General features: G+C 45.2%; 2 protein-coding genes across 2 annotated transcripts in view; one reads left to right on the top strand and one right to left on the bottom strand.

Annotated features, from left to right (window-relative positions):
• Positions 1-8,513, top strand: part of STK26 (serine/threonine kinase 26) — a 30,615-nt gene extending 22,102 nt beyond the window's left edge. The window contains exons 5-12 of the mRNA XM_014255272.2: positions 858-966; positions 1,058-1,215; positions 3,709-3,894; positions 4,522-4,670; positions 5,305-5,398; positions 5,888-5,950; positions 6,039-6,175; positions 6,578-8,513. Of these exons, the coding sequence (XP_014110747.1) occupies positions 858-966; positions 1,058-1,215; positions 3,709-3,894; positions 4,522-4,670; positions 5,305-5,398; positions 5,888-5,950; positions 6,039-6,175; positions 6,578-6,602 (921 nt within the window). The 3' untranslated portion in view covers positions 6,603-8,513. The remainder of the gene's footprint in view (positions 1-857; positions 967-1,057; positions 1,216-3,708; positions 3,895-4,521; positions 4,671-5,304; positions 5,399-5,887; positions 5,951-6,038; positions 6,176-6,577) is intronic.
• Positions 8,514-11,165: 2,652 nt separating this feature from the next.
• FRMD7 (FERM domain containing 7) lies at positions 11,166-24,570 on the bottom strand. Its single transcript, XM_088062650.1, is given in 13 exon segments — positions 11,166-13,438; positions 13,594-13,669; positions 13,766-13,834; positions 14,059-14,222; positions 14,497-14,592; positions 15,636-15,783; positions 15,949-16,066; positions 16,069-16,283; positions 16,926-17,004; positions 18,269-18,311; positions 18,641-18,745; positions 22,692-22,924; positions 24,109-24,570. Coding segments are annotated over 12 exon segments (2,205 nt in total). The 5' UTR covers positions 22,749-22,924; positions 24,109-24,570; the 3' UTR covers positions 11,166-12,403.
• Between the last annotated feature and the right edge of the window lie 45 nt (positions 24,571-24,615).

Here is a 24,615-nt window from a genome sequence, read left to right as displayed (position 1 = left end):
TATCAAAAGCATAGCAATTAGGTGTAACAGGTGGTAGTTTCTAGCTCTAGAACTTGGCCCTTTTGAGGAAAGGGCTGTGAGGTACTCTAACACTTTCAAGTAATTGATCATATTCTGTGGAGTGTCAGAAACAGGGAAATAGCTATTACTAGTGCCAATTTAAATCACTGAACCTGTAGAAGAATAACATTTTAGAAGAATAAAATTCCAGTTTTGCCTCACTTTGCCTTACAGTAATTTCATGGTGTTCACTGTTTTGGTGCTGTGTTGTTGGTAATTTTTTTGATTGCTCACTTGAATTTATTTTGTTTTATTTGCATAGCTTTCTAATTTGCAAAGTTTACACTTGATCCATTAGCAGCTTTATAGTAGCACGTTATGTTGTTGATACAAAAGCAAGCATGGAATCTAAAATGCTGGGACACATTAAAACTGCATCATTAAATTTAAAACTCACAGTCAACAGATTAATCTATTTTGAAATGAACTGGTTTTCTTAATTTACTTAATCTAAATTGCAAAATTCAGTCTGCTATGTTAGCTGCCTGGAGGGAAATAAAACTTTCCACAAAGTTAGTTGTTGTTCTTCTTGCACTTTGCATGTTGAGGGGAGCACAGGCAGTTTATGTCTGAGGAGTAACAGCGTTTTTAGTGTATTGGCAGTAGAGGAGATGTGAAGGTCATCATTCCACTGGTACCTATTTCAATTAGAATACTGACATATTGCATAGAATATGTTAATTTTGGTAGTTCTTTAAAGTTGAAACATTTTTTAAAAAGTAAGATTTAACTTAATCAAAACAAGGCAAAAATTAGATACAAGACTAAAATTGTTTTAACACATCTTTTTTCTGAAGCTGCGTGCTGGCCCATTTGATGAGTTCCAGATTGCTACTATGCTGAAGGAAATCCTGAAAGGTCTTGACTACCTACACTCAGAGAAGAAAATTCACAGGGATATAAAAGGTGTGCAACGTTTCAAATGTTACTTTGTTAAAGCCTTTAAAAGCCATAAAACAGTATTCTAATTAGTTATTATGTTACTTCCCCTTGGCAGCTGCCAATGTCTTGTTATCAGAACAAGGCGATGTTAAGCTTGCTGATTTTGGAGTTGCTGGGCAGCTAACAGACACACAAATTAAGAGAAACACCTTTGTTGGAACCCCGTTTTGGATGGCCCCTGAAGTTATTCAGCAGTCAGCATATGATTCAAAAGTAAGTATGAGAGTAGAACATATTTCTTTTTTTTTGTATATGATTATCCAACAGCATTTATTTTGATTTTTTTGCTTTTAGCTCTGTCAGTATGGAGAGGAAAAAAGGAGATTTGAAATTGCAGGGTTTCAAATAATAAAATTAAAAGTAGGATTAAATTGGTTTTATACAGTAGTTCCATGTCATTCTACTCAGGTGCAAAGTCACCAAGTAAAATGATGATGTCATGTCTCTTTCAAAGCAACTTCCTGAATGTGGGGTGGTTGGTTGACTTTTTCAATTCAATGTTTTGCATTTAATTCAAACAGTAATAAAGTGCTCACAAAGTAAAATGCTACCAGAACATGGCCGTTTATTTAAAGTCAAGATGGTAGCCAAAATGTTAATTTCTTCTCACATCTTTATACACAGCTCTGGGTGTAATTTTTCAAATGGTATTTCTGAGGATCCATGTAAAGCTGAAAATTTTAGCACAGGTCTTGAGAAGGTAAAAAATAACTTGGTGGCTGTGGCTTAGTAGCATTATGGTACCTTGTGCCCTTCTTTGTCATGAGAGCTCTTGACGGATGACTAATGGCAAAGGAGAGTTTCCCTATGTGAACTAGCAGTAGAAAAGCAGAGTTATTCCATGTTTTTCTGAGAATTGAGAACTGGTGCTAGAAATGCCAATAAGGAAGGAACAGTCCCCTCTTCTGTGTATAAAACCACAAGATGTCCTAGAGTGTATGGCTAGTGAAAAAGCAGTATGTTTCAGTCTGGCATTGGACTTTCCACACTCTAGACAAAACCTTAACATAGGATCAAGAGAATAAAAATCTTGGTATGTGTGAAGTAATACTTTCTAACTGCTTTTTCCCAAATAATAAACATGAAACTGTACTTATGTGATGTGTATATAAAGAAAAAACTGTTGGATATCTGAAGTGTCCTGTAAACATTCACGCTCCAGGAGACTTTCCCAGAATCAGTCAGACTGGAAGGAATTTGTATACTTGTCATAAGGGTTCTTGCTGATAAAAAAAGTTGGAATTCTGTTTGGGGTTTCAGTGGTCCCACTGTAATGTGTTCCCTAGGACAATTTGGAAAAGCTCTTTCCCTATCCTACTTTTAAAATGTGTGCTGGCCAGTCAGACTGGGACTAATTCTTCTGCTTGCCCTGTGTATAGATCGGCTTTACCATCCCTTCATTTGTATTTCCCCAGTGACATAATCTTTTGCCTTCCATATCTCTTCACTGTGTTGCAAGAGTCATGTCTTCTCCCTTTTTTTCAATGACAGTAGGCTGGTGGGAGAGCACAGAAGATACAAGCCTTTGGTTGGAGAGATGAAGGATTTGGCTAGGATACACTTCAATTTCTAGACTAATACTGATGATTTTTTGGTATCTGGACTGAATTTTATTCTTCTTTTTCTACTCCAAAAGGCTGGAAAATAAACTAGTAATTAATACATTTTAGTAGTGCCAGAGATTTGTAAGCCCCATCTCTTCTTTTAAGTAATTTTGCCTCAATACACAGTTGTTGGTTATGGTATTTCAGTAATGAACAGTGAGTTAGTTTAATTCTTTGCTATAAAGTACAGCTATTTTAGGTCTTGTGAACAAAAAAGGAATATTGGAGAGATGCAAATTGTAATCCTTGTTTACTCCATGGGCAGTTTCGGTTTATGATTCTGTGCCAAGTGTAGTCGACTATTGCCAAACACTTTTTTAATGAGAAACTCCTGTAGTAATCTAGTAGCTCATCTAAAAAGATGGAATTCATAATATATTTCACTTGGGAAAAAAATCAAAATCAGGAAAGAATTTTAGACTGCAAGTATTTTATATATGATATCAAAATATCATACTGTATTTTGATACAAAGGCAGAATTTGTTTATGATGATGCTTTTAGCTAAAATAAATAGTACTTCAGTATTCTTCTGTGACTGACGCTGTGAACTTGGTGCTTCAAGTGGTGTTTCAAGTCTAACTAGTTGTCAATAATTCTCCAGCTAAATTCATCAAGCTGTCTGTTAGGAAAGAAATTAAGTGATCCCCTGCTGGATTTGATTCAGCTTTTTACCTTGTTACTTTAGAGTGAGCTGTCAAACAAGGTTGGATACCTAAACAGACTCTGAATTACACATAGGAAATTTGTGGCAATTTGTCATTAACATATGGGAAAAAAATCAAAGGAAGATCAATATTTCTGCAGCTTTTCCAGAAGCGTGTAAATTTAGGTGTCCATTTAAGTTGCTGACAGTGTTAGAACACCAACAAAAATAATGATGTAGATGTTTGTCATTAAAGACTGATTAAGTCAGCCAGGTCTTTGTGAATCAGGTGCTCCTGAGGTGTTAGAAAGAAACGTTTTCATTATCTATTTAGGCCAACATTAATTTTATTATGTAGATACATTATATGTGAATATTTCAGTTATTGAGTGCTTAATTTTACTTAATACTTAATAGCCCATAATTTTGTACTAACAGTCCCTTTTCCCTCTCTCAGGCTGACATATGGTCACTGGGCATCACTGCAATTGAACTGGCCAAGGGGGAGCCTCCCAACTCGGATATGCATCCTATGAGAGTTCTGTTCCTCATTCCAAAAAACAATCCTCCCACCTTATTAGGAGACTTCAGTAAACCTTTTAAAGAATTCATTGATGCATGTCTGAATAAGGACCCAACATTTGTGAGTAGATAAGTGTGTGTATGTGTGTGTGTGTGTAGATATTTCAGTTTTGCTTTCTGCTCTTCTATGCTTATGAAGTATTTTACTGGCATTGTGCATCATCAGTGATTTAAATAATTTTAGAGACTTTACTTTCCACTGTAAATTTTAGTGGTGCTTCTTAATATCTCTGTCTCTATCCTAGTTTGTTTTGTTTAAAATACTCGAGGAGGGGGAATGCTTGAAGAAATTACAGTGGCAGAGGCAGATTCCTAAATGCACTCTAAACTAGGAAGAGAAGCTTTAACAGAGGAGAGAATCATCTGAAATCCTTTTCTCCAGCACAACTTTTGCTGTCTGAATTCAGCTTACAAGGAAATGTGGCACTGGAGAGTTTTCATTAGTCATTTTCCTGGGTGTGACCTTCTAAAGTAGAAGGATAAGCTGTATAGTCTATGGGTGACTTGGTCATATTTTTAGCGTGCTCGTAAATGTGGATTACTGGCTTTTCTGACTTCCTGTTCCACTAATTTCCTGATATTATACAAGTTAGCTCTAGAAGTCTCTTGTCTTACTAAGTCTCCCCCATTAGCATTTAAAATCATTAAATGTTAGCATAACATTAAATATTTAAAGTGTTTCTTACAGCGCCCCACTGCAAAAGAACTTCTGAAGCACAAATTCATTATGAAAAATGCCAAGAAGACTTCCTATCTGACAGAACTGATTGATAGGTTTAAGAGATGGAAAGCAGAGGGACATAGTAGTGATGAAAGTGATTCCGATGGTTCAGATTCGTAAGTTTATTTTCAGTACAGTCTTTTTTGGGTGTGTTTTTTGTTTAGATAATGGTCTTAAAGTGGGTTTGCTGCAGCTTTTCTGTACACCTGTCTCTATTCCTTTTTATTTTTTTTAATTGTCTTCTTCCCGGAAAACCCCCTAAAGACTAACACACAAGTCAAGCTGTGTGCTTTTTGCCTCTTTAAACTTTCTCTCTTTAAACTCAATTTCAGTTCTGTTTAAGTGCTATTTATTTCCTAGTCTGAGGCTAGTGGTTGTACCAAAACCACTGAATCACAATTAGAGATATTGCAGAGCAAGGTTGAGGTGCATGAAGAAGTTTGCACAATGCCTGTGGAACAACATGCTTTCTGTAAGTCTCTTGTTTTTCTGGCTATCAGATAACTCTTAAATGGGATGCCATGGGAGAAGGTAAGCCTTGTAGGTAGATAACATCATCTCTTTGCTTTTGATCACATTTCAATTTATTCAGCCTCTTTTAAAGTTCAGTTAATGTTTCAATACATGTTTTTCTTCTTATTTTAAGAAATATGCAACTAATCCTGATAGACTTATGTATTTGGGTTACCTATCCTTGCTTGGTGTTCTGTTGTGGCTAGTATTATGTACATCATGTCCTTTTTGTTCCAGGGAGTCCAGCAACAAAGAAAATAACTCTCACCCTGAGTGGAGCTTTACTACAGTTCGGAAGAAGCCAGATGCAAAGAAGCTCCAGAATGGGACGGTTTGTACAGACAGAGGAGTTCTTTCTAACTGCTGGTTCTGAAGCCACTTTAAGGAAGATAGTGATAAAACTTAGTAACTTACTTTTCATAAAAACTGGTTTTTTGCAGTTCAAGAGATAATGCGTGTTAGTGGTATTTCCTATGCCATGTCAGCCTCAAATGCAAAATATGCTGCAGATGCACTCTAGATCAGTATCCATTCATAGGGATGGGAATTTTAAAGTCTCTTACTAGTGAAGAAAAACTGAACTGGTTTTCTGATGCTGAATGACATTGTTTGAGATGTTTCATCTGGCATCTATTTCAACATCCTGTAATATTTGTTGATGTACTGTGTCTTTGTGGGTTTTGTAATGTATTTTAAACACTGGTAGATTTAACTCAATTTATAAAATCACACATGCTGTGTTAAGAGGCAGTGTGTATGTTGTATATATGCTGATGTATGTTGTAGTATGCTGATGTAATCCATATTTGTTCACTTCTAGGATCAGGATCTTGTTAAAACCCTGAGTTGTTTAACTATGATAATCACCCCTGTGTTTGCTGAGGTAAGTGTTGGCTTAAAAATCTTCTTTGAAAGTATTAGCCAAATGTCTAATAATTTTTGAATTTTAACTTTTCTGGTTTGATCCTCAGCTCAAGCAGCAAGACACAAATAATGCTAACAGAAAGAAAGCAATTGAAGAACTTGAGAAAAGCATCAATGTGGCAGAAGCAACGTGTCCAGGGATCACAGATAAGATGGTGAAGAAACTTATGGAGAAATTTCAGAAGTAAGTAGTTTAGTGATAAGAGAAAGATCTGCTATGTCCAGTGCTTTAAACCTTTAGCTTTGTAGTTATAGGTAACACTTCTGTTTGAGACTAAAACTAATACTAACAGTTACTGTATGTGGTCTTGAGGTACTGCAGCTTTACTGTAGTTGCAATATCTTTCTTCTTTAATTTAGCCTGCAGGTTTGTCTTAAGCATATTTACAGGCAATAGGGGAGACAGAGAATCTTTTTCTTACCTCTTTTAGGAATGTTTTCTTGAGAATGTCACCTGGTGGGTTTTTTTAGTATAAACCATTGAGTTGAAGGCACATTCTAGTTTAGTGATGCAGAAATATTTATGTGCTGTTTGCCTGAAACAATATAATTAACAGATTTTTTAACTTGCATTTTTTATCTGTAGATTTTCTGTTAATGACTCATCCTAAGAAACTTCACACAATTGACTGCTCTTTCGTATGGACCCAGTGAAACCCACCAAAACTACTTCAAGCTTGGCAGTGCTTAGCTCATGAGCTCCTTGTGCCTTTTGGATCTTTGCAACATATTGATGGTGATTGAGGATTTGAAAGAACCTACTCAACTATTTTGTGGCAGTGCACATGGTTTTATATTTTCAGGAAATTATTTTGTAAAGAACAACTTTTAATATTGTAGTTTCACCTGTTTAATCTGATAAATGTTGAGGTGCAGTTTTGCTTTTAGAAATAACCATTACTTTAGTTAATAGAATGTGCAAGTACAGTATGTTTTGATGCTGTTTTGTTCCTGTACATGGAGTTGTACAGGTCTTTTATATTCATGAGTTAAACTTTTGTAAATCACTAAGAAGCTTCAGAGAAAAATAGCTTTTTCACAAGCATATTCAAGACATGTAATGTAGTGGCAAGGGTATTGCTGTAGCACCTGCTTCAACCAGCATATAGTTATCGTGCCCTGAAAAACAAACCTGCAACAGTATCTATTTTCATTCTAAATTGGTACAGTATTTTAGGCAGCTCTATGATTAAATATATTTGAGAGCAATATGGCAATAGTTTGCAGGTGATATGTAGCAACAGGTTTATCCTGATGTACAGTCTGTGTATTACCTTTTAGAACAGGTTTTGAAGTAGTAACTCAATCTTATATCATCATGGTAGGAAAATTTAGAGCAATACAGTTGAGGGGGTGGGGCTTTCGGCAATAATGGACAAAACCTAAAGTCCAATTTAACTTAATTTAATTTTTTTTCCTCTGAGTATACATGCCTGGGTGGAAGGGAGCCAGAGAAGCCGAGCGTCGCATGTTACATACCTCACACGCAGGTATCGGTGTAACACCAGCGTTCTGTGTGGTGGTGTTGTTTCTCCTGTAAGATATTTATACACATTTTTGTTCTGAAATACATTAAATACAGTACATCAACATAATTTGTTTATAATTTTCTGAAAGTGTATTTTAAATATGTATTTACCAGTTAATATGCAAATAACTGAGTTATAGATATTCTTTCACAAAAAGGTAGTACTGTGCAGTACGGAGTGATTTTTTTCATAAAAAGTAGGTAAGACTATAAAGTTGCTTTCAGTTATATATTTATGGTACTGCTAGATTGGTAATCTCTTCTGTTGTTTTGTTCTGATTTGGTTTTTTCCCTTTTTCAACCCAGTATGTATATTATGCTGAAGTTTTGAACTGGGATTGTTTTCAGTACTTAGCTGTGGAACTGTTGGTGTAAATTTATTTTTGATAAAGGCTGGGTGTGTTTATTTTATGGTTCAGACCTGCACATTTTGTTTTTGCACAAAAGTCATTTTAAAGAATCTGAAATATATCTGCCAAATATTGAAAAAGTAATGGTGTGCAAGTGAATACTGCATTTTTCGTCAAATGTTGCCATTACATCGTTTTTATATAAAGGACACTTGTGAGAGATGGTGGTTAGATATGCCAAGGACAATTATTTTCAATGGTGCCTACACTGTAAAAAAAAAATTACTTTTAACTCCTTGTTTTAATTTTAAAAAAAATGTTTCTGTTTAAAACTTTCATCTGCTATATAACTGAAATTCAATTAGAATTTATATCTGAGAAAAAAGTCTGGAAATAGTTTTTGAAAACAATAATGTTATGGATTAAATAAATATTTTTATAAATGTAAAAGCAGCAAAAGTTGTAAATACAGTTGATCTGAAGCTTTACAAAATAACTGCATCACAGAAACAAATTGTAGTGCTCCTCTAGCTTCTGTAGTTGTTAGTCTTGTAAATCTGTTTATAGATGAAGCTTATTTCAATGTTTTGGGGGGTTTAAAATGGTTTAAAAATAAATATTTAAGTTCTGTAAACTTTCACAAACTTGTTCTGTTGTGCATCATTTTACTCTGGATTTCAGCAGCTCTGCAGAGGTGTGGACATGTCTGTCACAGACTTTTGTTGTGAGAAAGGTGTTCCCTGCATGGGTGCTTTGCCAAGTTCTGGGTGCACCAGTCTGTCCTTGTCCCAAGGACTCCTTCCAGCTGCTATGCCCCAGGGAATGGATGGAGCAGTCCCGGGGTTCAGTTTGATTCCTTTCCTAGAGAGGAGCCTCTGGGATGTGTGAGCTCAGACATGTCCAGCAGTGCAGCTCTGTCACAGCTCTGTCACAGCTCTGTCACAGCTCTGTCACAGCTCTGACTGCCTTTGGCTGCAGCATGGGGCACTGAAGGGACACAAAGGCCTGGGCCACAGCTCTCTCACCTTTCAGCTCGGTAGCCTCAACACAAATCTCATTTTAAGGAGCTCCATATGCATTTTTCAGAATTAAAAGCATGTTCTTACTTCCATGTCACTTCCCTTAAGGTGTTCTTTTTCTGTGGAAGTCTGAGGGAAGAGCTGATGGGAGTTCTGCCTGGGTTTTGTAACTGGTGGCTCTGGCCCATTAACACAGGATCTTTAATCTATGCAACTCTGTGAACAGTTCTGGGTAGGTGGGGTTAGCAAATGACATGGGAAATTGGAACCTGACATGTTTGAGTTACAACTGTAATATGGTGCCTCTTCTTTTCCTGTGGAGTGGGTGGGATGTATACCTACCTCATGGGCCAGCATGGCAAAAACTCACCCACGTGTACAAAACAGACTCATTCTCTTGTATTACAGTCCATTCAAGAAGGTTTTTTTATTGTGCTGCATATGCTTGAAGTCTCTGTGCATTATAAGACTATAATTAGCTCCTAAGAAGGGACATCTGTATTGCTGGTTCCAGAAATGAGCTGTCCTTTTCCCACGTGTTAGTTATTGATGAACTGTGTAACTTAATCAGCAGTATTCTGTTGCTGGCAGATAGCTAATGGAAAGATAGATCAAAATATTCATGCAGGAACTATCTTCCTGCTCTAGGTTGAGAAGAATTGTTGCAGAAGTAATCTCATCAAAGTAGTCTGAATTGCAGAATAATGTATTTGTTCTTGGGTAGATGAGTCCTTTATCAATGTAACCATTCTTTAAGGCCTTGATCTCTGACCTCGATTAATTTCTGTGCAGTGTAGTGTCATCACACCTGCTCTTGCCTTGCAATTTTGACAGCTGAATAGGAGAGTGTATAGGTTTTAATGTGTTTGCACAAAGTTTAGTGATTGTTAAAAGTCTGATTTTTATCACAACGTTTTATGACTTAACAGTGGAATAAAATTATTTTCCTCTTTGCAAAGTTTTAGTGGTATGTTGGCTTATTTCACAGCTTTATTGATTTTGTCTCAACCATTATCTCTTTTATATAAACCTGTTACTTCTATCTGAATGCACTAAGTAGCTTAGTATTTTCCCATTGTGATGCTGCAGTGCCTTCTCCCCTTCAATAATCCTTTGTGTAAGGACTGTAACACTTTACATTTTCCAGGTTCTGCTGTCTTTCACCACCAGCAAACAAAATCTTTCCACATTCTCTCTCCATCCTTGTTTTCTTCCCTAGGGAAATAAAATTGCTTAAATAGATGTCTTATCTCAGGGGTGAATAGGGCTGAGCAGGGAGTGAGGGGAAGGACTTAGTCAAGGGTTTTTTCAATTGTTCCTTGACAAGCCACTGCTTACTGGGATTGTTCCTTAATTTTAGTCAGTCCCAAGAAAGTGGTTTACGCAATGAATTTAGCTCGGAGATGACAGTTTGTGTCACTTACTGATGAGTTGCTTTGTTCCTCTGCTATTGTTGACCATGTGTAGGCTGTGCTGAGGCAGTGCCCATGCTGTGCCCTAGTGCTCCCTAGTCCATGGAAAAATCCAAAAATAGTTCCCAAGTCCTTGTTTCTCCCTCCCAATGCTGCTTTCCCAGCATAGTCTCAAAGACCAGACCTGGCAGTTCCTGAAGATTTGGGCAGGGTGTTTGTGTTGTGCTGGGGCTATGGCTGCTCTGGGACATGCTCAAGGTGTATGTCCATACCCATGCTGTGAGGAGCTGACAGGGATTGTGGATGTATCCCAGGGCTCTGTTTGAAACACTGCTGCTTTTTTTAACCCTCTATCAAACTGTGCCCACAGACTGCCACTCTTAAGTGTTGTACTGAGCGGTGATTCTTACTCTTTCCAAGGTGCAAAGCTTTGGGAATGGGGAAGAAACAACCCTCTAGCCAGAAGGATTATCCCTCTTTTCAGTAGAACATGTGCCAGAGCAGCATGAGGGGTCTCTGCAGTTCACAGCTTCAGCACAGGGTAACTGGGAGCAGAAGCAGACCTTACAATGTACTCAGTTGTTGAGCTAATGCATTTATTTGGGCAACCAACCAAGAATGTGGCTGTTTTCAGCAGCGTTCCGGGATCTCCACAAGTCTCCCCAGTTGCTGGGACAGCGAAGGCACAGAGGGAGCCAGGCAGCAGAGCAGGAGAGGGAAACCAGCTCCTTGGAGCACTGAGGAGGGAAGCTCCTGAGCTGAGGGTGCAGGGCAAGATGTGCTGGGGGTGGAAGTGGTGCCTGCAGGATTGGGGGGTGCAGATTTCACAGGGCAGAAGGAGGAACTCAAAATTCCAGTGTGAACAACTGTTTTTTATTGTCCACCTTCTAAAACAAAGGACAGCAACATGTAGAGTGAGCAGGGCCCATAAGCTCAGTTCTTTCTATATTTTAATCTGGGTTTTTGTGTCCCAGCTTCCTTGTTTCTTTTCCTTCTAGCAGGCTGCAGTTTTCTCCACCGTGGATTTTCTGAGAGCTGACCCTCTGATTACAGTCATGTCCTACAAAGACTTACATGGTTGTTCTTAAAGAAAATTATCAAGATCCCCCCCTAAAATCTTATGGAGGTGCCATTCTCAAGATTTCCAAGTAGATTTCATGGAGGTTTAGGGTAATAGTAAGTTTTCTAAAATAAAAATACTTCCAAGAAGCTGCCTGTTCCTTTCCTACCTGCTCCTGCTACCTTTCTTCCATGCTGCTTCATTGAGGACAGATTTGGGGAAGCAAAGGACCCCAAAGAACCCCCTTACACATCTCTCACCCTCAGACTGAAGCAGAGCACTGAGGTACTGGGGCTGTCACGGTGCTGCCAGATGAGCCTAAGCAAAGCAGTTAAAGAGTATGAGCCCACTTCCCAGTGCTCGCCATGGGGTGCTTCTAAAAGCTTGACAAACACTACTGAGATACTTCTGGAGAAGGATAATCCTCTAAACTGGCCAGGGAGGAGACAAGCACACACAGAGCCTTGTCTTCGAGTGCCAGGTGCTCCCTGCAGCACTAGAGGGAGGTGAGGCAGGTGGAGGAGATGTGTGCTGGTGTTTTGTCCTGTCCACATGGTATCAGCTCCAGGAGCAGCCTCCCATGGAGATCTTGCTCCTTTCCAAAAGGGCCTGAACCACCCTTCCCTCCAGTGTGTTTCCCTGCAGCTGGGAAAAGGGGCAGCTGAAACTATTCTGTGAGAAGTCTCTTTTTCTCCTTCCCCCTCGATGAAGACTCCAGCAGCTGAGCTCCAGGCATCAGCCTGGGCAGGACATAGGGGCTTAGTGGGACTTCAGGAGATCCCTGGCCTCTGGCTGAAGGAAGACCTGAAGGAAGTGTGGTGGCAAAGGCAAACCAGCTTCCAAGTTTGGTGCAGGGGTTGAATACTTTTGAACACAGCCCCTGATGTCCATTAACACATCCTCTATAGCTAAGAGCACTCACACAACACAATCCCATCAATGTTTCATAAGCTGTAAGCAGACCTGCAAACAAAGAGTGTCACCGTTCTTTGACCCTGGGTCAGCACTGGCCACCTCTGCCACCTCTGGCTGGTGTCAGGCACCTAGGTGAAATACTTGGAGGCCCCTCTGGAAATCCTCTCTTCAGCAGCACCGGTGGCAAAGGACACCTCCTCATCCTCCTCATCCAGCTGGAGGCTGCCCGAGGAGAGCCGCACGCGGGCCATGGGAGAGCGCAGCACGCGGCCGTACAGGGAGCAGTAGTCGGCGGCCAGCAGATCCGAGTCAGAGTCGCTGGACTCGGTGCTGCTGCCCAGGTAGCGCTCGGTGGAGCGCCGAGGCCCCGGAGCCAGCCCTTGCTGGGCTGGGACGTGCCAAAAAACACCCCCTTTGCGGCTGCTCAGCGTGGGGCACGGGCCCAGGGGCCTGAACTCAGAGCCGTAGGGGAAGCGGATGGTTTTCATGTCCGACTGGCTCCAGGACCGCCTTGGAGGCTGCTCCTGAAGGCCATAATCGAAGGAGCGAGCCAGCGACCTGCTCTCCCCCACCGTGCTCATGCTCATGGCCGTGCCTGCAGCCTCATGATGGAACTGCCCAGCCTGGGTCCCACTCGGGCTCTGTTGGGGCGGTTTTGCTGCCACGGGGCCGCTTGCACCGGTCAGTCCTGCTGTGTCCTCGCCAGGGGCCAGTGCAGGGCCAGGGGACTGCAGTGCCCTGTCCAGGTAGAAGAGCACAGGGGGGGCCGGAGCCACCACGGGCAGGGGACAGGGCACATCCGTGTACACCAGCGGCCGGGAGCTCACTTCCCGCATGTTGCCCACAGAGGTGCTTTTATTGTTCCCAGTGAACTGGTGGTGGGGCCGAAAGGATGTCAAGGGATTCCTTGCTCCGAAGAGATCAATGGGCTCCCACGCCCGCTCCATCTCCAGCTCGGCGTAGAGCAGGGGGAAGGCAGACGAGCTTTTGGAGTGGGGCAGGAAGGTGGGGGATGCTTCGGGTTTGGAGTGCTCCAGCTCAGTGGCAAACGTCACCTCCAGGGTGGAGCTGTGGCGCTGGCTGTCCAGAGTGGGCTCGGAGCCATGCACTCCGTTGGCGTGGTAGGAGCCACGATTGCCATAGGCCAGGCGCAGCTCTTCCACCTGGGCAGGGACAGAGGGGATGGGTGCCCAGAGCAGAGTGGAAAAGGAGCACCCAGAGCTGAGGGTCTGGCCTGGCCTCCAGCTGAGCTCCTCCAGCTGGGGCAGAAATGCCAAGACCTTGGCACAGAACCATCACCGGTGCCATGGGGACTTACCTGCTTTGATACATCTGTCAGGAGGTCCGGGGAGGAGCGGCACTGCCTCTCATCATAGCGGGATGTGTAGTGTTTCCTGCAGGACAAGAGCATGGGTAGGGGCATGGCCAGGAGGGTCCTTCCCCTCTCCCCAGTCCCCTCAGGCACTGCCCCCCCTCCATGCCCCCAGTACCTCTCAAAGGGCAGGCTCTTCATCTTCGCCTTCCTCCCGTGCTCCAGCAGCTGCCGCTGAGTCCTGCCACTGCAGCGTGGAGGGAGAAATGTCAGCAGCACCATCAGCCCCAGCCCTGGGCAGGCCTTGTGCCCCATGTGAAGGGGGCAGCAGGACCAAGGCAGGGGTCTCTCCAGGAGAAGTAGCTGTTATCACCCCCTCAGATTCAGACAGGGCTGACATAAAAGGGAGGCTCAGAGCCGTCCCCAGGCCCTTCCCAGCCCCAGCAGTTCAGATTTCCCCTGGGAATTTACCTGTAGCGGAAGCTGGAACCTTTGCTGCACAGAAGGGCTTTGGGCTTTGACTTGGGCTCTTCAGAGAGCCTGAAGAAGGCATGGTACTCCACACATGTCTTCCAGAAGGCCTTGCAGGTGTCCCTGCTCACCATAGTGAACTCCAGCGTGTCCTTGCACAGCTCCTGTGTGCCAGAGACAAGACAGGTGGGGTCAGGAGCATGGGACAAACTCTGCCATTTGCCCTCCTCATCCCCCAAGGGTCATATGGGCTGTCAGTGGCTCCAGGCAGTGCACTGTCACCTCGCTGGGGACACAGGAGTAGCACATGTCACACTCAAGCAGGAGCATCATCATAAGCAGAAGGAAATGGATTTTACTCAAAACTGGGGACTCTGTGAGCCCGACCTTCCATCCACAGCTGTCTGCTCTGAGCCCAGCCTGCAGCATGGTACTTACAGAGATGTTTGCATGGAGCTTGATGAGAAAATGCTTCCTCTTGAAACTCAGTTTGCGAATTTTGGACCAGTTGAAGGTATTGATCTTTGTATTGCCCTGCAAGGACAAACACAGAAATTACAGCTTGATGGGGCAACTTGTAAATACAGAAATGCAGTGGGCCAAGGCCTGAGCTCACAGGACACTGCGTGAGACTCCAATGCAGCTCTTGGAGCTGCTGGGGTCTGGGGAAAGGGTGCAGGGGTTTGGTGTTTGGCTCTCCATCAGCTGGTTCAAAAAGTAGAAATTGAGGTTCAGGGCTTAACTCTGCCTGCTGAAGCTCTTCACAAAAGTCCAGGATCCCCAGACAAACCTCAGAGAGATCAAGGCAGGGAGTCCTATCTGTGCCTATCTGTGCGTTAAGGCAGAAGCAGCCCCCAAAGAAGCAATAATTCTCCCCTCCTTTGCTGGGAAGTGTAGCAGTGCTCACCCCCACACCTTTAGATCTGGTTTACACAGGCTGCAAGCACAATTTACCCCTTCACCTTTTTGTATGACATGAGATTCAGCCACAAAACACTGGCACCATGGCAGAACCAGGGAAAATTGGCTTAGTCCACTTTGTGACACCAGGACCCCCTCAGCTTTCTGGGAGAGCCCAGATTGTAATGGGCTCACAGATGCTTCAGTCATGCATGAGGGGTGTTTATGGCTCTGAATAAATAACCAGGTCTGGCAGCACTAATTACCAACAGCAGACCCACAGCTAGGTTTTACATTTGGGTCTGTTGTTTTTTTTTGCTGTGACAAGATGTTCCCAGGTTGGAATCAGCTGGTGTGGGAGCGGAGCGCTGCCTCATGCTGGCTGAGAGGAAATCTGTATTTACTGTGCAGCTCGGCCCTGATTACAGCGTTATGTAATTGCACAGACGTGGGGGGCTATTTTCGCTGGAAGATAACACGGTAAGCACATGTGACAGAGCCGTGGAACCTGTGCTGCTCACACGGCCACCGCGCTCTGGGACAGGGGCCAGCTCAGCTCGGGGGCACGGGGGGCCGAGTCCCGGAGCATCGCCTTCCCCCGCGGGGTGTGGAACACCCCCAGCCGGAGAGGCCACCCCGCCTGGGTGCTGGCAGCCACCCCCGAGCCCCGGGCTCACCCGCAGCACCAGCACCCCCATGTGTGTCACGGCCAGGTTGATCTGTGTCCCCTCGCCGTCGCTGGCGGGGTGCGGGCGGATCCCGTACATCTCCAGCTTCCTGGCCACGTCCAGCAGCTGAACGTCCGACTCGGCCGGCGTCTTCCCTCTGGAGACACAAAGGCACTCGGCAGGAGTGAGAAGGCAGAAACGGGCTGAAAAAACGCCGTTCTGTAGGTGCCCGTGCTGGTGTCCCAGCCAGCCCGCTGCCAGCCCTGCCCGCTGATGGCAGCACCCCGAGCACCGCGGGGCCGCGGGCCGGAGCAGCCCTCACCTGTGTCTCCGGTGGTAGTGCATGATCTTGTTGTCCAGGTACTCCTGGTTGGGCAGGTACCTGTGCGTGGCCAGGTGCTGCTGGTCCGTCTCCTCGTGGAAGTCGCCCAGCTCGGCTTTGGGGACACGGGGAGAGCATGGATTAGACTGTGAGGGGTCAGTGCAGCGGGGACCCCCGGCCGAAGCCAAGCCCGTCCCCAGGGAAGGGCCCTGCCCTGCAGGCACCCGCTCCCCTTACACTGCAGCAGGTGGGAGACGAGCAGCGCCGCGCTCTTGTCACTGCAGGGCAGCCGCCCCTGGGCCAGGTCCTTCTTGATCTGCAGGGTGAAGAGGTACCTGTGGAGGGGGACAGGAGCACCTGGGGGAACTGGGTGCTGGGCTGAGCCGTGAGGGCCCTGCCTGCTCCCGTATCTCAGCCCGCGGGATGCAGCGGCACAGGATGAGCATGCGGCCCCTGCAGAAGGCTGCAGCTGGGCACCACCATGACCGGCACTGTCGCTGAAATGCTCATTAGTAGATTTCAAAATTAACATTCCTGTCTGTTTTGGAGGGGCATTTGCCTCTCTTGGGGCTGACATTCTGCAGAAGCACCATCTTGGTTTTATTCTTAGTCCCTGTTTGCAATGCTTTCTCTAAAATTGTAAAAGCTAACAATGTCATTTTTACAAATAAAACTAAAGTTGTTCTTTCAGAGCGCTGCTTGAGGCAGTAGCTAAACTGAGCAGTCAGACTCTGTGCACAACTGCTAAGTGTTTGGCAGTAAACAAATTGCAGCCTCATAAGACTGATGATCCTTCAAGTGGATTGTGTTTAAAAACAGAGGATCAAGAAAAGATATTCTCTGGTTTTGTTCTGTAAAGCCTAATACTTTGGATAACCACTGCTCACAGACAGGCTGGGGTGGATAAAGATAAAAAATTAACACACTGCAAAAACACAGAACTGTGTGGTAAGAAAGTAATAAAACAAGCACTGTACCTGGTCAGTTCTTCTCTCAGGTGACCGGGGTCCACTGGGAAAAATTTCACCATAAATTTGAAAAGAACCTCCTTAGGATCTTAAAACACAACATCTTCATAAGTTTTCTTCGGCATGTCTATTGAGAACATTTACAACTCTTTTCACACATGCTGCCTCCTTACAGAGTAAATTAATCTGGACCTTTACAAATCAGGGACAACAGCCTGTCCCCCCAAAACCAGCCTGCCCAGGCCCCCACTATTACCAATGGATGCAAATAGAAATTTGAATATCTAAAGAATACTAAAGAGAAAAATGCCCCAGCAATTCTTTAAATTGCAAAAATCCCTGTAGAGGGGGAGTTTCCATGAAATGGTGCCAGGGAGCATGGCCAGAGCCTTGGTGTGGTTGCCATCACTGGGGCTGTGTGTCCAACTCAGCCCTCCAAGCATTTGGGATTCAACAGTTCCATAGGAGGCTGCTTGGGCAAAGGATTTTTTGTGGGATGAGTGAGAACAAGCAGCCAAGCCCAAGGCAAAGTGTGTGGAGGGAGGGAGGCAATTATGTGAGCACCGACTGTCACAGAACACCCTGGGATGGCTCAGAGGGATAGGTCAGAAGGCACCTGGTAAAGGAAATAGGTGCCTGCAACAATTCCTTTTCTGGTGCACCCAGAAAAGGAAGGCTCTTTATCAGGCTTTCCCCTTTCAGGGAAATTCATGCAAACACTGTTCTGCAGCCTCTCCATGGCAAAGTCTGGGGTCATGGCCCCAAGCTCTCAGTCACCTCCCAGCCGTCGTGTACTTGGGGAAAATGCTGTGGGGATGGAAAGGGGCCTGTGCTGAAAGCAGCAGCATGTTTACACTGGTCATGGCAGAGGAGGCTGGGCCTGAATTCAGGTCAGGCTCTGCAGCATCTCCTGGGGCTGGGGAGGAGTGGCAGGGCCTGGGGGGCAGAGGGGGGACCCTGCCTCAGGCAGGTGCCTGGGCCACTCTGAGCTGCAGAGGGAAAAGGAGGGCACACAGGAGCAGTGCCTGTCACACTGCCAGCACAGCCACAACTCAGTCACCTGTCACACTGCCAGCACTCAGCCACCCCTGCTCCTCTGCCAAGCTGCCAGGTTATTAACAGCTCCAGCCTAAAATGGTGCAGATACCAGATTGCAAAGGCAGTGGTATTTCCACAGAATTTTGTATGGACTGAGGTGTCCTTGCAAACAATCCTGCCCAGCTTCACCCTCTAAAATGAGCTTGGTTAAGTGCTGGAAGCCAGAGATCCTGTCCCCAAGCAACAGCACTGCATGAACGCATCTGTGCTAGACTCTCACTGATTTATAAGAATTCTATTCTTGAAATACTTACTTTTGACTTGCTTTGTTATGGGTTTTAGTGGTTCCAACCAGACCTGAAATAAGGCAATGAAGAGCTGGGTAAATAAACAGCACAAGAGATGGGGAATACAAGCAGCAGCATAATAGAATGCAACATGAAAATGTTGGCCAGCTTGGCTGCTGTGACAAGTGTCCTGCTGGGCAGCACCACACGGATGGCTGTGGGTAGACCCCATGAGCTGCAGATATCACTGGGGCTTGTGGCTCCCCTCCTAACCCTCATTTTTAAGGTTTTTCTGCCATCATGGCAAAACTTTCTGTTTAATTTTCCATTTGGAATTTCAGGGAGGTGCTAGCAATCCCCCAGCCATGCAGGTGATGGCAGCTCCAGGGGCCCACTCACCTGGTTCCCAGCCTGGCTGTGAAACTCCAGCCCAAAATACTCCTTCTCCACAAGGTTGAGGTGGCTGCAGGTGAGGCTGAAGAGCCCTTTCCCACAGGATTTTTGCTAGCAAACAAACACAGCACAGAAGCAGCAGGTTAAGCAATGCTGACAGCAGCTGTGATGGGATTTCAGAGAGATGGGGAGAAGTTTCAGCTCCCTTCCTTTACCTCTTTCCTGACCATGCAGCAGCAAAATCTTACTCAATAAATGCTGCTGGCCTCAGCAGGTACAACAGGACAACTGCATGCTGTGTTCCCTGCTTTTGGAAATCACATTCTTTCCCATCACTTCTCTCCTTTATTAAGAAACATAAACCAGAAAGGAGAGCAAGAGAAAATAAACCATGTTTTGACTCACTGTTTGCAGCTATCACTGTCTGGGCAGTTCTGTCCCTGGCAAACCAGTGAATGATCCCCAGGACAAGCACCAGCCTGAACCAGGGACAGCCATGGCAAACGTGCTTAATTAAGAGCCAACGGGAGCAGACCTCAAACCAGTGCAGTGAGTCCGTGTGCCCCAGCAGCCAGGGATGAGACACTATTATGGTTAATGGTAATTAACAGCAGACCAGAGATCCTGTGCCATGGGCTCTGAGTCACCCATGGGCTTTAGCAATATGAATTAAGTGGTGTTACATGCTGATAAGGGAGGCCAGGCTGTAGTTATTCACAGTAAACAGAAACAATTGGAGGGTGTTTTCTTCACTTGTTGCCATGCTGTGTGACCTGGCTGGAGAAAAAACCAGGAGGCTCCCAACTCTGGAAAATGCTCCAGAAAGCACCAGAAATTGAAATGACAGTGACCCACCCCAACAAAACCCCAGTACACCTTCCTGAGCTTGTGAAAAGCAGACAACCAAAAAGAAGTATGGGTTATTGCAAAAGCAAGCTGGAGCAGAGAGGCCAGGTTAGACAGCTGCTAAATTATGGCATGTTGGGTGATGGAGGGGAAGGCAGGCTGCATCTCCCTGTGGCTGTCCCCAGCAGGGACGGGAGGGACCTGGCTGCTGGTGGTGATGCACACTAATAACCACCTTTCAGGGCTTCTCCTGGGATGAAATTGCTGGCTCTGTGCTGAAAGGCTGCAGAAAAGTGATAGCATAATAACAGCATTTGCTCTGCAGCACTCCCAGTTCTCCTCAAAATTACTGGATCACAAGGGTAATTAAAAAAAATGATAAATGTTTTTTTCCAAGCTAGAATTTTCTAGCATGAAAGGCCTTGGCCTTTGTCAGGCAGCCAGGAAAGACAAGCATTTCTTACTGGGTTATTACCTACCATATGTCTGCTGGGAGCAACCCACTCTGCTCCAAACCCAGCAGTGCCCAGGGCAGTCACCACGGGTCAGGAGCAGCCCCAAACCCAGGAAAACCTGCTCACTGGGAGACACAGCCCTGCTGCTGCAGGGGATGCTTTAGAAGCAGAGCCTTTCTCTTGCAGTGTTGCTTGTAGGTCTCCTGTTCTGGATTTTGGGGTGCTGAGGCCAGTGCTTCCTCAAGCACTGGGGTAGAGTCGTGCCCAGCAGCATCAGCCCTGCCCTGCACCAAGTGAGAGAAGTGGGGTCTGTGCTGGAGGAGCACAGTGCAAGGCAGAAACATGACATGTGGGGCTGTTTGTCCCATGTCCAAGCCTGCAGGTGCCTCTGAGAATGATGCAGGGCCAGGTGAGCACCCACAGACAGAAACCCCAGAGCAGAAGGTGAAAAGGAGAGGCTGCACTCGCCCTTCACTCCCCAGTGAAAACATCTGGGACTGTGAGCAGAATCAGAAAGCCAGAGGCACTTCCAGAGGTAGACAGCAACAAGTACAACACATGGGGCACACATGCCCATGTCCCCAAAGGGACTCTGGCAGCACCTGCAGCCCAACAGCAAAGCCCATCTCTGCAGTGTTCCCATAGGACAGGCTGCTACACCCACACCCATGGTTTGGGGGTGAGCAACAGCTCATGGGATTTGATGTGATCTCATCCCACCACCTTGGGAGATGCCTGCCCTATCAGGTGAGCTGCAGCCAGCACAAAGTGTCATGCACTAAGAGCCCTAAGGCTCTCTGTGCCCTCTCTCCTCTGCCACCAAGCCCATACACCTCCTGTCAAGGAATTCCAGCTTTACAAGGGACACTCAGAGTGACCACAGGACACTCTGTTCTTTACTCAGCCTCAGCAAATAGTTTTTCTGGGCTTTTTTGGTTTGTCCAGCAGCACCCCAGGCCCAGCCATGGGGTGTTCAGCAGGGAGAGCACAGTGGGGACACTCAGAGATGATCCCTCCCCTGCCCTGGGGGCTCAGACCTGTTACCCCAGGAACCACCTCCAGTGCTCAGCTGAAGGAAATCCTGGGAACTCAGTGGTCCCAACTGAAAGCAAGGATGCAGATGCATCCCTGGGTCAGCATCCAGCACCAGGAGAACCACTTGTTCTCATGCAAAGCAGCCTGGAAATGAGACCTTGCTGCACGTGCCAGCAGCTGTGACACCCATGTGAGGCAGGTAGAGATATTTACACTGAGCATGAAGTGCAGGGGGAATCAGGCCCTCTGTGTTTTCTCACTTTTATCCTTTTCCCTCCCATTAAACGGAAGTACTTCCATTCAAAAGAGCTTTCCAAAGTCAGGAGGGGTTTAGAAAGAGTTGCTTAAAATATCTGCTCAAAACTTAGCCCAAAGCACTCCTTTTATACTGGAGAAGTCCCTAATTCAGCCACTCATTTATCATACCCACACAGCATCAGCAAATGCATGAAATGCCTAAAAGGGGTTTCCAATACCATTCCATGCTAAAAAAGGAAATGACCAGGAGTTCCTCTAATGGAAGCTATTTGCTGCAATGACATGTCGTGCAGAGCTATCGTGCTGTGTTTTGAGAAAATAAGAAAACAGAGATGGAAAAAAGTGCAGCAACATTGTACCAGAAGCATCTTTTGAATTGTGTCTCACTATGACCTGATCTAATCAATGGGGGGAGGAGGGGAAGGCATTTTAAAATTACTAGTCTCATTTTTAAGCTGACTTCTGGACTGGGATAGATTAATTAAACTAAATTAAACTATTTCTATACTGTGTCAAGGAATGGAATTGCTTTATAATCCTCTTTTGTGCAAAATACCGTCAAAGAAACAGAGCAGTGCATCTGAAAGAGCAGTTCTCAGGCTGTAAACCACAGAAGAGGACAGTATAAGAAAAGCAACAGAACTTGAAAAAAAAAGAACCATTTTATATTAAACACTCTGCTCCCACAGGAGATGCAGGTAAGTACTAAATAAATCTACTTAAATTAGCTAATTCAATTAGCTACTGTGATTATCAAGCCCTAAGCAACAGTAAATGTGCAATCAAACTTATAAAAAATGCTTCTAACACAGAGTCAAGACATACCTGCTTTCAGTTATCTATACACATATGCATAAATCTAACACCATAGATATGACTACTTAACATTTTAAACCTAGTTCAGAGCTAGTATTTGTTAAATGTAAATTATTAATCATGATGTGTTGTGGGACACTGCCATGCAGGAAATAAGATAGAGTTTTTTCCTTAGCTATTCACAAAATCACACAGTTTTCTTTTTCAACTGAATGCCCAGGAAGTGTGCAGATGTTTCTCACCAGGGATAACTTGGACAAATATGCTATTTTTGTTCTGTTCCCAGACTTTACTTCCTTGCTGAATGTTTACACTGGCAGCCAGACAAATGAGAGAACTCGGCACTTGTCAAGACCATCGCTTCATATTAACTGATTTACTAAAGATCACACCAGGTAAGAAAAAGCCATTCCTCCTTCATAAATATTGCCAATAACAGGGAAGCGTAGGAGTGTGTTGATACCAAAAAACACCAATTAATACTATAAACTTTAATTTTGAATTTGAGTTTGGCTTTCTTGTTTGCTTGCTGGGGCATTTTTTAAAAGCTGAAAACCAGAATCTATCAGAGACCATGCAATCCTTCAGAGAAGCAATGACTTAATAATTATCACAAAAAAATCAGTAAGAATACGATAGCCACTTACATCAACTACAAAGATCTTCTGGGAATCATCCAGGAACTGGACTTTGAGGTGCAGCATCCTCGAGCACGCGGCTGGGTGTGCGGCAGGCACGGCAGTCCTAGCAGTGTGAGCAGGGAGCTGGGAAGGGAGCCCTGACTCCTCTTGCACACATAATTCCCTCTCAGCTGGATGGAGAAAGCTGCAGTCACAGATGTGGAGCGGAGGCTGGAGCAAACGAGATGACTGCCTAAAAACTAATTAAAAAAAAAAAGCAACAAACCAATGCCTCCCTTGGTTTAAATGTCACCACTGCAATAAAAGATGTTTTCTGGCTGTGAATTTTGGTTGTATTAATAGGGGGGAGATTGGCAGTAATGGGGCTGAGGTAAACACTCAGCTCTTACAGCTGGTGGTGAGCAATGCGAGGGCAAAGCAAGCCCACGCTTGGTACCACGGGGTCGGGGGAGAAGACCTGAGCATCTCTCCTGCCAAAGTCACCCAGCAGTGAGTGCCACCCTTGGTCTGCTCTGGTTAATGTGCACTGGGAGAGCAGCTGGCTGGAACATGTGCTGGCTCCATGGGGTGAGCAGATCATGTCCTGTCCACTGAGTGATGTGTGGATGTACTTCACCAGAGACTGGAAAATGTTTCCAACTGGACTCAAAACTAGTTGTGAGTCCTCCTTGGACAGGCAGAGGAGAACCTGTTCATAATTCCCAGCTCACACCCTGGTTGAGCAGCTTAGAGAGGTCTCACAAGCCTTTGAGACAAACTGGCTTCCATTTCAAATCTGAAAATCCATGCTCCCACTCATCAGAGTGCCAGAGCCAGCCACCCACCCTCAGAGCCCCTCAGAGCTGCTGTGTGCAGCCTTGCTTGGTGTGGTGGGGACACTTGTGCTGCTTCTCTGCCGCAGGTAGGGGCAGGAGGAGCTGTCTGACCCCTCTGGTTCCTCTCACCCATCAGAAACCTCACTGAGCTTTTGGGTGAAAGCAGCCTTTGGGCAGGAGCCCTCACTTCCAGAAATAAATGCACTGAAGCAGTGACAGAGGCAGGCACTGGACTGGCACAGGAGATCATTGTTGTTGCTGCTGGAAAAAGTCACAACCACACACAGTGGTGTGGGACCCAGAGTGATAGAAACATGGCTCAGCAAACCAAAAAAGCCACATTTAGTGCTGCAGAGATTTTGCTTGGTACCCCCTTGCCTGCTTCTACTGAAACTTCCACTGTAAGTCACTCCAGACCGTTTGCCATGGCCTCTCTTATACTTCCAAATATCTCAAAATTTTGGGATATTTGGGACAGAGGCCATCAGGGCAACATAATACCTTGTCATCTCTGGTGCAGAGAGAAAGACCATAGAGCTTTTTATCCACAGAAAAATGTTTGTCTTCTGCTAACCAGGAAATAAAGGAGCCTAAAAGTCAAAGCCCACCTGCTTTTCCCCAAGAAGCTGCTCCACAAAGCAGCTGAGTCCATCATGCTCCACCTCCAGGAGGGGACAGCTGTGCCACGTGTGCCAGCACCATGTCAAGGACCAAATTTCCAGCACTGCTCGTGGCCCTGGGGTCTGAGCTCTTTGTGTCACAGGAGAAGGGCAGCATCACATACAAACCATCCCGGGGGGGCTGAGTGCACTTTTCCTCTGCAGTTTAAAATGTTTGTGCTGTCAAATATTGACAGGCACCAAGGAGAGGAGCAGCTCTCACATCACAGGCACAGCTCTGCACTGGGAGCACGGCAGGGACACTGGACTGGCAGGAGGGATGTATGGGGTGCAATAGAAGAGCCCCCAAAGCCCAGAAGAAGCCAAGTCTCTCTGCTAGGGGCTTTCCTGGCACACCAAGGGCACCGGTCCTGGACTCCACAGATGCTGTTAGAAGCTGGGCATCGGCCAGTCGGGCTGTGGGTGGAAGAAAAGGGTTTATTTCACCACCTTGCT

Source organism: Pseudopodoces humilis, chromosome 15 (genome assembly GCF_049639895.1).
Source record: "Pseudopodoces humilis isolate 2021_Gansu_Grassland_sample_001 chromosome 15, ASM4963989v1, whole genome shotgun sequence".
NCBI lineage: Eukaryota > Metazoa > Chordata > Aves > Passeriformes > Paridae > Pseudopodoces > Pseudopodoces humilis.
This window is presented reverse-complemented; position numbering and strand designations above follow the sequence as displayed.